The sequence below is a fragment of the Semicossyphus pulcher genome, unplaced genomic scaffold, assembly GCF_022749685.1.
Source record: "Semicossyphus pulcher isolate SPU_LCO1_2020_fin unplaced genomic scaffold, fSemPul1.0.p SCAF_2, whole genome shotgun sequence".
NCBI lineage: Eukaryota > Metazoa > Chordata > Actinopteri > Labriformes > Labridae > Semicossyphus > Semicossyphus pulcher.
This window is the reverse complement of record NW_027211693.1, coordinates 8,724,991-8,741,128: the sequence shown is the minus strand read 5'-3', so window position 1 is coordinate 8,741,128 and position 16,138 is coordinate 8,724,991. Positions and strand designations below refer to the sequence as shown.

General features: G+C 40.6%; 1 protein-coding gene across 4 annotated transcripts in view; it reads left to right on the top strand.

The window, feature by feature from the left end:
- The window catches only part of ldb2a (LIM domain binding 2a), a 100,252-nt gene extending 86,040 nt beyond the window's left edge, over positions 1-14,212 (top strand). The window contains exons 6-9 of one of the 4 annotated variants that reach the window (XM_069670442.1): positions 442-565; positions 3,455-3,508; positions 4,202-4,332; positions 12,305-14,212. In XM_069670442.1, coding sequence (XP_069526543.1) covers positions 442-565; positions 3,455-3,508; positions 4,202-4,332; positions 12,305-12,535 — 540 coding nt within the window. In that variant the 3' untranslated portion in view covers positions 12,536-14,212. Of the gene's footprint in view, positions 1-441; positions 566-3,454; positions 3,511-4,191; positions 4,339-12,304 lie in introns of all 4 variants that reach the window. The other 3 variants (XM_069670441.1, XM_069670440.1, XM_069670439.1) reach the window with 3 other exon arrangements.
- The last annotated feature ends 1,926 nt before the right edge of the window (positions 14,213-16,138 follow it).

Here is a 16,138-nt window from a genome sequence, read left to right as displayed (position 1 = left end):
CGAGGGACCGTTCTGTGGGGAACAGTCGGATAAATGTGAGAGTCCAACAATGTGTGTATTCACGCGTGAATGTGCCACACACACTTTCTTGTGAGTTGTAAACATCTCAACAAAGGCTGCTCATATTGAAACGTATCCTCCTGCCCATCTCCCTCTCTCTGTCTGTCTCCCTGTGCTTCTCTCTAGAGCTCTTCACAATAAACCTTTTTTAACAGGTACTTTATTTATAGTGTCTATAAAAAGAAGATTCACTGCTCAATTAATCACTCAAAGTCAGTCTGTGGTGATTAATGTATCAGCAAACTGAGCTTTTATGGACGCTGTTTTGCTTTACCTTGATTTGAGGCTGCAGCAGTGGACACTTTGGAAACTCTTCTCTCATCACACGTTACATAAATCTGCTCTAACTGAACGTGTTGTTTGTCCCTGTTGTGTCTGCAGTTGTGTGTCATCCTGGAGCCCATGCAGGAGCTCATGTCACGGCACAAGACCTACAACCTCAGCCCCCGGGACTGTCTCAAGACATGCCTATTCCAGAAATGGCAGAGAATGGTAGCGCCACCAGGTAACTATCAACGATGTACTGCTTAAACACGGTTGAGTCTTTCCAAAAAGGCAGGTCAGTTAAACCCTGAAAGCATATCATTATCGGAACAATTCACAAATAGAAATACATCTGGAACCTCTCAGTTCAGTTTCAATTTCTAGAGAATGTTAGTAACTGGCCCAGATCAAATTTCTCTGGATGCAACAACCATGACGAAACTAAACGTGTGACATAGCAGTAGGCTGCTGAGCTAGCTCCTACTTGTAATTTATACTTCAATTTAATACACAGATGTTTTGCAAGGCATGGCTTAATAGACAACACTTTTATTTTGTACCTTAAAGATATAGCTCGAAGATTTTCATTTAAATAAATGTCTGTTAACTCATAATCTATCACCGAATGAGGTAACACAATGGTGATTGAGCCTATGGCCCACTGATGAAAGCCTTTGCATTTGCAGTATTACAGACTGGGTGTCTGTGGCGACATTCGCAGAAGTGTTGGGAGTAAACAGTAATCTACTATGGCTGAACAAACAAAGAAAGATCGATGACTACAGATACAACTTCAAAAATAAATGAAAGAAAAAGAAACAAACTCGACGCTCAGATGAAGCAAACAGCCTAAAAAGGAAAGCGACCGTCAGCGAGGAAAATCAAGAGTTACGGCCGGAGCCAACCGTGGACGTCTGGTTATCTGGGATGTATGTGCCCACAACTGCCTTTAATGGCCATCAGATGCCGCCAAATAGAACGAAACTGAGAACTATCTTTAAAATAATAAATAAATAAACACTAATGCCTTAGCAGATTTAGAGCGTTTCACATCAGCTTTACCCACATCAAAAGTTTACAACAATAGCTCAACACATCTGACAGAGACAATGAAATATGAGCTTGCAAATTCGTCTGGTTACAGGGCTGAAAATCTTCTAAACTCTGGTTGAATCTGAAACACGTCTCTGGTTTTCCTTCTGCAAAGATTGTTAGGTAACTCCAGGACATCTGCTTCTCTGAACACACCCCAAAAATAGATTAAATAACAATTTTTTTTAGTCCAAAAATGGCATCAAATCAGGCTCAGATAAGCGACAACAGAAAATCATTTACATGTTTGTGGACGTAGTGTGCTAATCGTTTCCTCCACTGAAGCTTAAGTGAGTTCATGTCCTCTTAAAAACAGCGTTTAATTCTCGACCGTCACTCACTTTGCAGGAATAGGCATATTTTCCTCAGACTGTGTTTTTATTGCATCATTTATGTTTCCAAATTTGCCATTATATGTGTTAATCCCTTAAATATGTTTTGCCTGTCAGGTATGTGAAATTAATCAGAATTCAGTGCTGCCTCTTGAATCTCAACCTCGCCAATCTTAACGGGCCTCTCAGCTTTCTATGATTGATGTTTTAAGGGCGGTTTCAGAAAAGTACCAGGCTTAAATTGGCTGTTCGGTCTTAAGCTGGAGAGAGAAAGAGTAAGCCAACGACTTTCCTTTTTTTTTTTTTTGGACACATCGGAGTGGCTGCAAATTACAGCAATGCTTAGCGAGGCGTGACGAGATGTCTTTAAAAACCAACACCAGTCAAAAAGCCTTTGACTCAGACCTGTGTAACTTTAATTAAGAGTGCCGGGTGTAATCAGACTAGTAGATCCAGCTCCCCGGCCAGCGGCTCCCCTGTGTCGACGACGCTCTTCAAAGAAAAGAAAAAAAAAACATGGAAAGCATTTTATGAATATAAAGTCTGAGGGGAGAAGAAAGCTCTTGTATTGATGATTAATTGTGCACATGGACGGAGAACAGAGCTCGGTATGAAATCCTGTATATATGTGTGTTGTAGTTTTATAGCACATATTTGTGATTTATGAGAAACGGCTTTATGTGCAGTTTGATAGAAAATGCAGCTTTAGCCTTAATTTTGTTAGAGATTTTGCTAGTTTTGGATTCAACTTTTTAAATATTAAATAAAGAAAGTCCAATGCTTTCTCCCTTGTGGTGCTTACCAGAGTGTTTTTCACCCCTCTATATTTTCACATGAAGCTTGCCTGAACTCTGCAGTTTAGCTGGATTTGCGGTTTTCCTCATTGGTGGCGTGCTATTCCCCCTTTCCTGCGATTCTTCTTCAGCTTGGCAACTGGTTGGGATTCAGCCAGGAAGGAAGCCACAGGCGCATTTATGCTCCGATAAGTCCTTTTGGTGGAAATGGAAGTGATTTTAGTGCGTCACCGGCTCAGCATTGAAGGAAACCAGTTGGATAACAGAAATGATTGTTTCTGACAATAGGCCCACTCTTTTTCTGTGCACACGCGTCTGTCAAAGTCAGGAATCAAAAAGGGAAAGGATACTGATAAAAATTCCCCTCATTGTTTTGCCTCTGATTTACAGTTTGAGTTTGTTTGTATCTTGAGTCGCTGATTTGTCGTAACCGAATATGAAAGCATCTCCCTCGGTGTGATTAGCAAGTACCTCGAAAAATGTATTTCATTTCCAGGCATCTGTTTGAAGATCACAGCAGTGTTTTCTTGTCTCTTGAGATTAAAAGGAACAATGTTTTCTAACAAATGTTGCAAAATCATGTATTCATAAATTATGCATTACATAAATTATTTTGTAAACACTAGAAACACCTAGATCTCTATTTAACCTGTGCTAGTGCTTAATATCTTTTAATAATGATGTATTCACTTGTGATTCAACTGCACCTTCAGGAATTTTGTATAACTCATAATTGGAAAAACATCTTTTATCCAAGTTTCCCAGTGGTGTAAAGTAGCGCCTGCATGGCGGCGAGTGTTATTTCTCTTCCTTTTCTCTGTTGTTATCTCTGGTCTCATTCTGTCGTAAATTGTTTAAGAGATTGTTCAACCATCTGTATAAAATTAAACTAAGTTTTGGCTCCGGTTTTAGCTGGACATCCACAGAACTTCAAAACGGAAATATTTCCCACAAATCACAAAAAAGGTATCTTCTCTCTTACAGTGCTAATTGTCCAGTCTGTCTCTTGAACGCCCTGAAATAAATGTTTTGTGCATCATCATCCTGGATGCTCAGCTGCATGTTTTAAAGTAGTTCTTATACAATAATATAACAAATACAGGCTACAGGAGCCAGATTAATGCACCTAACAGAATTCTCAACAGCAACACACTCATGCTCAGCAAACCAAATCTATAATAATGCAGCAAACGTGCATGATTGGACAGAGTAAAACAGCACATCCAGTAAGACCAACATTTATGTGTTTTCTGCCTCAGCAGAGCAGTTTTAATCTGGCTCATGCAATTGAGGAATCAGTGCAGTAACAAAATCATTAACAGATTTACATTACGTTGAGCATCAGGGTCCATTGTTGAGCATTTATGCTAATGAAACGGGGGTTCGTTCTTACTCGTGCATGTCTTGGGAGATGTTAACGCTCTTGTGGTTTCACCTTTAAAAGAAAACAAAGCATGGATCAGACTAGACTAGTCGCCTTTGTCTGTGCATGTATACCGTCTTTTTTCTGCATGCTTCAGTATCTCTTCATATGTTGCTGCCTGACCGAGCCTCTGCTGTATGACCTCACACACAGCACACAGTCCTACACCTTGTCTCCGTCTGTATGCTTTATGTTCTTGGCATTGCCTCTGTTTCTCTTTGCTGGTCGTGCCAAAGCTGAGCCTGCCCGACAGACAACCACGAAGAGGAGGAAACGGAAGAACTCGGCCAGCAGCGCCAACAGCAGCGTGGGAACCACCGCCGGCAAGAAACGCAGCCCCGCCACCAACTTCAGCCTCTCCAGTCAGGTACCTGTAAGCATCAGCTCCATTTGTCTCCTCTTTTATTTATGTATATGAATCCACATGCATGTACGCAGGGTTACACTCAGGCGTGAGATATTCCTAATGGTATTGCAGCTATTAGGTTTAATTTATTTGAACAAAAGAGAAAAAAACACGCCAGGCGGAGAGGGTACAAAAGAAACTCAAGAAGTGAGACAAAGAAACCTCAAGGGATATGTGTGAAAACATCTCAGCTGAAAAGACAAAGAGAAAATACATCAAATATATAAAAAAATGACACAAACTACATAAAAAATCATCAAAGCGGCGAATAGTACAAGAACAGCTAAAGTTATAAACAAGTAAAGGTGAATAAAAGTGTTCCTTTGCTGAAGGTTTCATCATATGTAGCTGCTTCTTCGTCTCTAGCTGTTCCTCTGAGCACACTCCATGCGCTTCAGAATATGTAAGTTTAAAAAGACCCAGCTGACCCTGTTGCTCAACCAAGTGGCCGTAGCCTAGAGGGTTGGAGGAGAAAAAAAAAGGTTTGAATCTCAGGACCAAATGGGAAAATGTGGGTGGGGAAACAGACTGTGGGCCCTCTCTCAGACACCACTGTTGAAAATGCCCTTGACCAAGTCGCTGAACTCACAGCTGCCCACAGGAATGGAAGAAGAGTCTGCTTGTACTGAGGACCTCGACATGTTTAGAGCTGTCTGAATGTAAAGCTGTGGTGGATAAATAGAGTCTATGATAAAACAACTGAAAGGAGTTCATATGTAGTTTAACTGCAGCTGCTTCCTTTTAAAATTTGGTCATTTAGCTACAGCAGCTGGTTGATAGTTTGTGGGGAATTTGTGGCGGTCAGACGAAAGATCATGAAATACTTTTTAAAGTCGTGCAATAAAGAAACGTTTGATATCAGATCCAAAAAGTAGATCTTGGCTACAGTCAGACACTTATATAAATCAGGTTCCAGCAGTATATGGTATACTATTAAGGAAAATCCAAGACCATCTGCAGTTGAACGTTTCTTGTTCACAGTATTGAGCTGTGCAATAGTTTTAAAGGGGCCAGATCTTTTGAACGGATATTCTTTCATGGGTTTCACTTTTTCAGGTGTTTTTTGTTCACAGTGAAAAAGTGAAAACTGCATATTTCCGTGTTTTTCCATAATGACATGTTTAAAAAGGTCGCCTCTTAAATGGGCCGTTCAGAACAGCTGCAGGTTTCTATTTAGAACTTTGCTTTCGCTGAAATCGACCAATCGTCATTCACCGTCATTCACCTCAGGCTGCCTTCTCGCACTAGCTTGTAGTCAAGTCATCGGCAAGATTTCAACTTACCATTCCGATACCTACTGGTGATTCTGGCTCGTACATATAAGGCCGATTAACAGATCCTAGAGCAGCCATGTTTTCTACAGCTAGGTGGTCACTCTCAATACTGACAATCGTGGCTAAGGTCTGACCTTTGAATGGCAAAACAGCTTGTTGGTTTCAGGAGGAAGGAGAGGCTCCGAAAAATAATTAATGTATACATTTTTTAAAACGAAACAAACTTCACCAACCTGGTATATGCGTGATAAATATGTCCCCTTTGAGAAAAACTAACAAATTCTGCTATATTTGGATAATATTGTGGGAACTTATGATGAAGCTTTTGTGACCAGTAGGGGGCGACTACACCGGTTGCTAAAAGAAAAGAAAAGAGAAAGAAAATGACCCTACATCTCACTTGATTTACACCTCAGCATAAATGTTCCTAATGAGTTTATGTTCTCAATCATTAGTTTAAAGTCTTCTTCAATACAGCAAGATGTTTTTATGTAAATTATTGGAGTAATATTGTCTATAAATGATTTATAAGTTTCTACTACAGGGAGCGCTTGTTTAGCTCAGTTGGTAGAGCAGGCGCCTCACATACGCTAAACGACAGTCCTCAACGCACTGATCGCAGGCTGGATCATTTGGTGAATCATCCCCCACTCTCTACTCCCCATATTTGCTATCTCTTTTCAGCTGTCCTATTCATTAAAGGCAAAAGCCAAAAAATAATCTTAAGAAAAAAACAATAACAAGTCAATGTAGATGGAGGTGTAGCAATGTGTATCCACCCTCTGGTCAAATATGCTCACTTCTTCGGCAACAGCAAAAATGTCAAAACTCAAGGCTTCGTAACAGTAGTCCATAAATATAATGGGGACTTCACCGTGGCTACGTCCACTTACTTTTTCTTGTCTATAGCCCTTTTTGCACTGCGGTTCTACCTCAGCACCATAACGAAGCTCCGCCATCATGCAGCCTTTGCCATTTAACATTGGACCACGCAACGCTGGCGTAAAGCCGCCCCAGCGTGTGTTTTTAAATAGCATTCTGGCGTTGCGGAAGCAAAACGTGCGTGAGGCGTAAACAAACAGCACGTGCTTCAAACACACACACACACGGCACTGTTCCGCCCTGTTGTATCTGCCGTTTACCCAGACGCCGTTTCCGCTCTGTTACTACCTCCGATGCGGGCTCAGACGCGGAACGATTTCGCCCCACCATTCCGCCTCTGTGTTTTACATAGAAGACGGAACGTAACAGAGGCGGAATAATCCCGCCTTGAACTGGCAGTGTAAAAAGGGCATATGTTTTAAACAGAGGATGCCCTGACACATACACTGAAAAACACTATGTGACCAGCTAATATCCAAGAATCATAACAAGTAACCAACAATAGATCAGAAGAATAGATCACAGAATAAAAATAGGTCTGCAGTATATTGATCCAACACGATCACTCAGAAAAAGTAACCTGGATAAAGTAAAGTAATATCCTGCTCTGTGACTCATACGCCTGCTGTGTGTCAGAGTATGAATGTCTGATTTGGCTACATGTCTCCATAACAGACCACTTGACACAGTTAGAGGTTAAATAGCCTCTCACACAGCTGACTATTACACCACAGGCCTCACACACACACGCTCTCCCTCCAGGATTTAATGCAGTCGTGAGGGTTTGTCTGCAGTGGCTGTAGTTTTCTACCTGCACCATACACTGCTCATTACACACACATTATGTATTATATTTACACTACCGCATCCTACTGTTTGCTATTCTGTAGCTACACTGGTGTTTTTAAATACAGGTCAGTCCAGTGCAGCTTAAAGTGAGCTGATACCAAACATAAATGGAATTTATCGACGTTAAAGGGTTGCAGGTTGGCATTAATGTGTTCATCCTTTACCGAGGGCTAATTCTGCATTATGGGGGATTTAAGGGTCATGATACTTTTCTTTACTATAACTGCGTGTTCACTAAAGCCGCCCCTGGAATGATGTTTTTATGCCACTTATTTGCTTCACCTTTAATGTTTTTAAATAATTCTTGCCTGGAATATATTCCCCCATGTTCCAAATGTAAGGGACGCAAGGAAGTGTACAACGCAAAGGCTTTGACACCAGAGACCTGAGACCTACTTGTTGTAAAGTCAAAGCAACAAAAGTGCTTTAAGGTTAGAGGATACAACATGGTTTCTGTTGCAACGAACGAGTTCTCAGTCAACCAAAACATACTTCCCTCAGCCTTTATCTTTTTCTTTGAACGCCTAAAACACAATAACCAAGTTATTTTTTGGGCTTATTTTTAAAGGTAGATATTGTAGGAAAACAAATACATTATAATGTCAGTGAATATGTTTTTACATTAGTAGGATATAAAAGTGCTTTATAGGAGATAGGGTTGAGTATGATGACATTGGAGAACATGTAGAAGCTCTATATGCAGCATTTTAGTTGATAAGTTCAACCAGGTTCCAACCAGGTTGAGGCTGTTTCTCTGCTTGGCACTAAATGCTTGAAAACATTGTTTTAAGTGTTTCTAAATAAGGAGACGTACACAGAGACTCTGTATTGTCCCTGAGTTTTCTGTCCCGTGGTTAGCTGTCTCATCATCTTTCCAGATCTGCTCTCCTCGCTCTCCTCTCCTCCGTCTTTACCTCCTTCTCTCCGTCTCGCACATATATAATGTACATCACGCACACACATACACACAGCGGGTGCAATTGTTTTCTCTCTAGAAGGCAGTTTGGCTCTGTGCCAGCTCTCATTATCACCGATATCTGTATACACTGTCCACCCCCAGCTCCTTCCTCTGTCACATGCACGCTCTCTACACCATCACCGCCCCCCCACCCCACCCCTCCCCACTACCACCACCACCTTCCTCCCACCCACACACACAAACACAGCACCCGCACTACTCATGTCTTGCATTGACGCGCCTCTTAAAGACTGGCAGCGTGGCTGGTAACATGCTGGTTACATATGTTGCGCGCCTGCTGTCTTTGTCTGAGAAGTTGTTCGTTTGTGGCTGAGCACAAGCCTACGTGAGCCCAATGACAATAAGCAGTGGACCCTCGTGAGGGGAAGGGGGGGTTACCAGCGGCTGGAGGAGAGGGGGTGTGGGGGGAGGAAGGTGGGGAGGGTATGATGGGTGGAGGGGCGTTTATAGAATGAGCAACACTGACCTCTAGAGGCTTGAATTTAGTGTTGTTTCTTTTACCAAGCAGGCGCCCAGGGGCAGATTTTACACAGGTACTTCTTATTTTTATTTAAAGGACATCCAAGATACATCGTGGACTAAACCTGAAAGTCATTAAATTAAACTGGTAGGCCGCAGTTTGAACATTATTTGAAGGTTATGCTCTGAACTAAGACAGGGGAGTACATCGCTTAAACATCGCTTGTGCTTGTGTGGCATCGTCAAAAAATCATTGAGTTCATGCTCAAATGTTTTATAGATATTCTCCCTCAAATCACTCTTCATTCGTCTTATTTATGTTGCATACTGTTTTTTTTAACCATTTTTATTTAGAAAGGGACGAAAAAAGGTTTATGAAGACCCGTAAGATAAGCAAGGTGGTTTTCCATATTTCTTGCTGTAAACAAATCCCATCAAAAGAACTAAACTAGAGCTGCAACTAACTGTCTTTTCTTTGTGGATGCACCTGTGGATCAGTGTTTCCCAAATCCCAAGACGATGACCTCAGATGTCTTGTTTAGTCAGCCCAAATATATTCAGTTTACTGTAGTACAGAAAAGAAACAAAAATATTTACATGTCTGAAGCTGGAGTCAGATAATTTTGGCTTTTTTTCTTGAAGAATAACCCAAATCATAATGTTGATATCATAAATATCAACTGATTGTTGCAGCCCTAACCAAAACAGAGCAACGAAATCATCATGGAGCCAACTGCTGAGATGCATGACATGTTTCTTTGTTGGTATGAACATGGGCACTGTTGTGTATTTTGGGTCGATCCCACATAAACTGTCCTGCTGTCACCAGAGCACCACATGTATTAATTCACCTGTGAAAATAGTCCCCAACAAATGCACTGTTTGTTCCTGAGTGAGTAAAAGTAGCTTAAAACTCAATCAAAGCAGTTTTAGGAAATTACTAAGCCTTTTAAAAAATGCTTTTCACTTTAATAAAAGTATATCAGAATATAGTTTGAAGTTTTATTCCCGTGTGCATTTCTGTGAATTAGAATAAAAAAGTAAAAAAGTGTTTAATCTAATTTTTATTCTTCTTTGCTGCTTCAAGTAACAGTTTGTTTTTCCCGCCAATGTTGTTGTCAGCACGATCCCTCCTCGTCTTCTTTAAATTCCCACTTGTTGTCTTGGAGGCCTGCGGAGCAAACAAGTCCTCCAAGCTACTCGCCGCTAATCTCTGTAAAAATATGCTAATGACTCAGCTCAGTGAATGAAGGGAGCAGGGAGGCGTTCAACACCGCGTCGCCCCATTCAAAGCCTCGCCGCTTAGCTAGCGCGAAAGCTAACTCTTAACGAGATGAGTAGACGAGTAGACAGTATTAATTAGCTCACAATTAGCGCTCCCCAGTTTCAGACTCGCCACCAGCTGTTATCGTCTGAGGGATTTTTTTTTTTGGGGCCTAAAATTGGCCAGAGGTAGGTTGACAGGCCTCCTCACAGGAACAGATGGTGAATGCAAGGCTTGTTGGCAATCAGCACGTTTTTAGCTAATGACTTAATTAGCTATGCAAATTGACAAATCAGTGTGGATATTGTCATTTAGTTGAAAAGCTCACCTAAATTAATTAGCCTGATTAAGGCATAGTGGGGTGTAGAAGTGGTCGCTGGGGGGGTTTTGGGGATAAATAAACTGCCTCTCCCTCTTCTCGTGCTCTTCATCCCAGTGTGTGTGCTTTAAAGTTGTCTCGTTTTGTTTGTATGTTTACATGAATGCTTGCTGGATGTGATCACGAGTGTTTGTTCTCTGCATGTTTGTTTATCTCTGAGGGATTTTTGTGTGAGTGTTGATGCATTTCGTTAATCCCAGTTTGCATTCAAGAGCTTTTGTCTGTGTTTGTGTGGAGGTGTGATTGTACAGTAAGCTAATCTGGGTTTGTGTGTCAGAGCGTGTGCTTGTTTGTCTCTGCTCTGTGTTTGTGTGTGTGTGTGTGTGTGTGTGTGTGTGTGTGTGTGTGCGTGTGTGGGTGTGTGTGTGGCTGTGAAGAGCGAGATCTCCCAAGCCAGGCAGCGTTGACACACATGGCCAGTGAAGCGTGCGCTCCATTTAACTGTACAGCTTCTTCCCAGGTTACTGTGGGTGGTGCTGGGGCAGGGGGATGCTTAGCCAGTCGGAGGAGGACTCCGCACACACACACACACACACAGATAAATACATACGTGAATCAGAGCTTATTGATCAATGTTTGAATACACAAATTACCCTCCAGTGATTGTTTGTCAACAGATTCACTGTGTTTGGAAGAATTTGCCTTGAAACATGAAGTCATACGGGTGAATCCCCCTCTAAATAATCATCCGGATTCCTTCACATCATGAGGGTCGTGGATAGCGGAGGATAATGGATAAATCCCGCTCCTTCCCTCCCCTGACCCGCTGTGAGAGGGCCATCTCTGTGAAATATGTCTTACATGATGAGTATTGATTAGGGCGGGAACGGAGCGCTGGGGGAATCCGCTTTCAGTACGGGGAGGTTTCATTTGCACAGTGCGCTCGGAGAGGGGCTCACTGGACTGAACACACAAACACTCTAAAACATACACACACGAACTCCTTCTGTTATTCCATCTCATGCAGGGGGTCTGTGCCGGAGCAGGAGAACACAACAAGCATCGTAGGGGGGTTCGGGCGCTCTTTGCTCAGTTGGGAAACAGAAAACATGTGGTGAACACACAGAAATAGATCAGTGACGACTTCAGCTTCAGAGAGGAGTCTTGTAAATGTTTGTCATTGTGACCTTGTGGTATTTTTAACCTCCTGTTTTTAAAGAAGCTGGATTAAAGTCTCATTTTTGTGCTAAAAGTATGTAAAACTGACAAAAACATGCATATTCATGTGCTTGAAGTAAATGTTATCAGGTCTTTTTGGGCGGATGTGCGATCACTTGATATTCAGATGGTGCTTTGGTCTCAGAATTAGATGAAACAGATATGCATTAATTTCTCCTTTGGTGATTTCTCACTCACTTTAGCATGTTAATTTTGGAATCACCCCGAGGCTAAATACAGACCGAAATAAAAAACCTGCACAGGCGCCTGTGAAATAAATTGATAATAGTTGTCCAACAGTTCAGAAAGACACTGTAAAGAAAAGGGAGTAAACATGTATGTAGTCTGCTCTGAGAATTAGATTAGATCATTTCTGGTATGAAGCATTAAGTTAAGTTAACAAAACACATTATACATACATTTTAAAATATGTTAAAGTTTGATTAAGAGGATTATTAGGGCGAAATGAAAGAGTTTACTATGTTTTAGCGATACTAGCAAAAACATGGTATCTTGGATTTATCCTTGAAACATGACATATAAGAAGTGAGTAAAAGAAGTGACACTGATTAGAACAAAAAGGACACAATGTGACCTTTTGAAAAAATGTACCCCACAAACAAGAGCATGTGTAACTTCTTTTCTTTCCAGTGTATGAATTTGCTCTCCCTTTCTCTTCCTCTCTCCAGGACGTGATGGTTGTGGGCGAGCCGACCCTGATGGGCGGCGAGTTCGGGGACGAGGATGAGCGTCTGATCACCCGTCTGGAGAACACGCAGTACGACGCCACCAACGGCCTGGACGACGAGGACGACTTCAACAGCTCCCCGGCTCTCGGCAACAACGCCCCCTGGAGCAGCAAACCCCCCGCCGCTCAGGACAGCAAGCCTGAGAGCACGGCGCCCCAGCCCTCACAGTAAAACAAAAGAAGAAGAAGAAAAACAACTGATCCTTGGCTCCATGTGGACTGGACTTTTTAACCTCTCCCCTCTTTCCCCCTGAGGGCCTCATAACATTGTACTGAATCAAACCCCCCCGTCTGCAGACTCACCACCGGCATGTCCAGCCAAAATATGTCCTCTCTGGATATTTTCTTCTTCTCTGAATCACTGTAACATCTCGGAGAACATTGAGAACTGGCACAGCAATATCCACATGTCAAAGACAACTAATGTGTACAAGTTGTATGCAACTGTAATGTAAAAAATGTCTGCATTTTTTTTAAAGAATGCAGTGGAAAATCGCGGATCAAATTCTCCTCTTCAGACCCTCAGATACAAACCGCTCGTCTGGTGGAATACAACAGCTGTGATTGGTTGACCTGCAGGTCACAAGTCATCACGCTGACGGTAGACAGTGTGGAGAAAAGAAGAAGAATAAAAACAACAAACAAAATGTCTCAAAAAAAAAAAAGGCTAAACTTGGAGAAGGCAAAGTGTTTTTTAAAGCCACTGGAAGCATCTCACCACATTGGAGACAAATGAAACATGTTTGAGGCTATTGCATTTTTATTGGAGATTCAGTTTGCTGTTGGTTTGTTTCTGCCGTCGCTGTTTTATTTCCATTTCCAATTAGGAGGAAATAAAAGTTCTCTCCCGCTACAGATCTGTTCAAACGAGGGAAAAATCGTGTTCTCGGATTGTTTTTCCACATTAACCGCGGTCGTCACAGATTGTGATTTCATGCAAACCAGTTTGATTGTGTTTGTAGTCTATTGGTATTTTTGCTTCTCTCAGAACCCCGTTTTGCAATCACGTTGTAATTTTGCCGATCAGTTTGTGAAACTTAACAGACATGCATTGATGCATTAATGTTGATTTTTTCTTCTCCCGTCTTGAAAATTTGACTTCTTTCCCTTTAACGACCTACTCCCAAACTGATACTAAAGCCTTTTCCTGCATGATTTTATAGAATTTATTTTGTTTGATATATGTACTTTTTAAAGACCATCCGTTTCCTTTTTGGGTTCATCAGTTTGGGAACACTGTTACAAGGTTTGTAGCTCTGTAAATAGAGGTGGAATCTATTTTGTCCACTGTAAATCAGCCACTGAAAGCAGTTTGGATATGGCAGCTGTTTTGTTTTGTACAGGAGGTTCAGATTTCTGTCGGGTGGTTTGGATCAACGCTGGTTTGCCCCTTATGTTTCCTCTTTAGCTAGTGCAGAACCAAAGCCACAAAATTAACAAACCGTCACATTTGTTGTGTATTCTGTGACATATGAGGAAAACTAATTTACATTTTAAATAATAACACCCAGATTTTATCCTTTCCACCCCACAGAAATGGTTTGAGATCCCTGTGTTTGTGTTCACAATTGTTCTTTAATCTTTAATTGAATTGATATTTGATCCCTGATCTCTTTTGTTGGACTTTTGTTTGAGAAATGGGCGAGAAGACAGCGACAGACGTCTTTATACAATTGGATCTTATGGGTATTTATTTGTGCATTTGTAAGGAAGCTAACACATTTCTAAATATGTTTGAGCCTAGTATTATTAGACACCATTTGTACATTATATAGCAGAGGTGTTCAGTGTCATATCTGATGTCTGGTATGTATGCTTTACCATTATGTGTGCCAATAAACCGTGCTTACAAAGGAGATGAATCTGGTTTGGTTGCATGCATCATGTGTGCATGTAGCATCTGTGTTTGGATATTAACCCTCACCTGTTATCTGATTAGTTTGAAATTGACCTTGAAAACAACAGCTGACAAAAACAACCTTAGCATCACCATCCTAATTTACATGTGCTAAATAACTCAAAGGTATAGAAAAATTGTAATTTAATTACAAGTAAAATTCGGTACCAACTTAACTCAACTCTATAGTGAGGGAGAAAGTGTAATAAAGCTCCTGAACAGCTGCTATAAGTGGAGGTTGCCATGAGACAGTTTTTTTTAAAGGTGGATTTGACTCATCTTCTTTGGGACAGGGAACAGGGTGCAGTGTAATTCCCACCTACCTCTAACAAAACCAACTTACATCTCTCATAGTAAAATGATTATTTTGTGTGATATTTTTCTGTTTCCTGCTGATAACAGGTGACAGAAGATGATTAGAAATTACATCCAAATATTCCCTCCATGTGTGGTAAAGTCTAATAGCAGAAATGATTCAACCCTGACATCCGGTTTTCTGGTGACAGTTTCTTATAATAAAAGTGCAAAAGCTGCCAACATTAATGATCATATTGCAGAGGAACCAGAGATGAAATGGAGACAAATTGACCAGAATGCAATGCAGCAACAAAACAGCTTTTATACAAGAGGCCATCATCATAAACATGCCCCAGTGCTCAAACACTAGTTCACTAATTGGTTGTTTTTTTAAATAATAAGTTTGAAACACTGCTTAATGCAGCTCCTACCTTGCTTTAAAGCACTCTGGGAAATGTAGGATATAGCTACATAAGGTTTTGTTTTAACAACAGCCTCTCCTTATCAGGAAACAAGACCCCAAATCTATCTGTGGTCAGGATGTCAGACTTTTAAGCTGCAGGTCATCAGTGTTGGAATGTAACTTTTCTTTATGTTTTCTACTTCACTACAATACAGAAGAAAATCATTTGCTATTCCCCCACTATATTTATCTGAGAGTTTTACTTTATAGTTACTTAGAAATTTAAGTAAAAAGTTAAACTTTTTGCTCCCAAAATAACACAAAGTGGTTATAAAATGTGCTTCTTTGCTATAAAGTAAACTATCTAACAGTATATACTGTAAAACAATTATTTAATCAATTAGTTGAGAGACAAAATTAATTGGAAACTATTTCAAGAACCATTTAGCCTCTTTTAATTTTTATTTTATACAGTTTTATTTTGACGAATGTGACAGTTTGCTGTTTTTTTATTTTATTTTTTTATTTAATTTCAAGGTTTGGACTGTTGGTTGGAATTGTGAAGGTGTCACTTTGGGCTCTGGATAATTGTGAAATTAGCAGACCAATACATGATTAAAATAATCAATAGTTTAGTCTGTACAAGCTAGTACAACACAGGAAAATTCTGCTTTTACATGAATGCATGAGTAATAATAATCCAGATATATAGAATGATATATAATATTTTTCTACACTGAGTACTTTTACTTTTAATGCTTGAAGTACATTGTCCTGAATATTCTCTGATACTTATACCCAGATAACATTTTTAATTCAGGACTTTTTATGGAGCATTTTAAGTCAAGTAACAGATCAAAATACTTTGCACTGCAGGTAATCAGTTCTGAGAGATCAAAACTGGATTTGATCTTCTCTGTATTCCCTACTGTGTTGGTTCTTGATTAAAATATTTGGGCCTTACTTAAGCAGCTGGTTACCTGAGTTACCTGAATATATTTTCTAAGTGAAACCTAAAACATGAATAAATGTATAGAGTCGGTGTTCTCAAAAAAGTTCTGCAGGTAACTCAGTAGGAACAGACCTCAGTACTGTTGTTGGGTAAACTTTAAAACCAGGAAGATTTGATGGAGCTATGGCGCCACCAAGTGGAGCTCAGTGAGTACTGCAACAACACT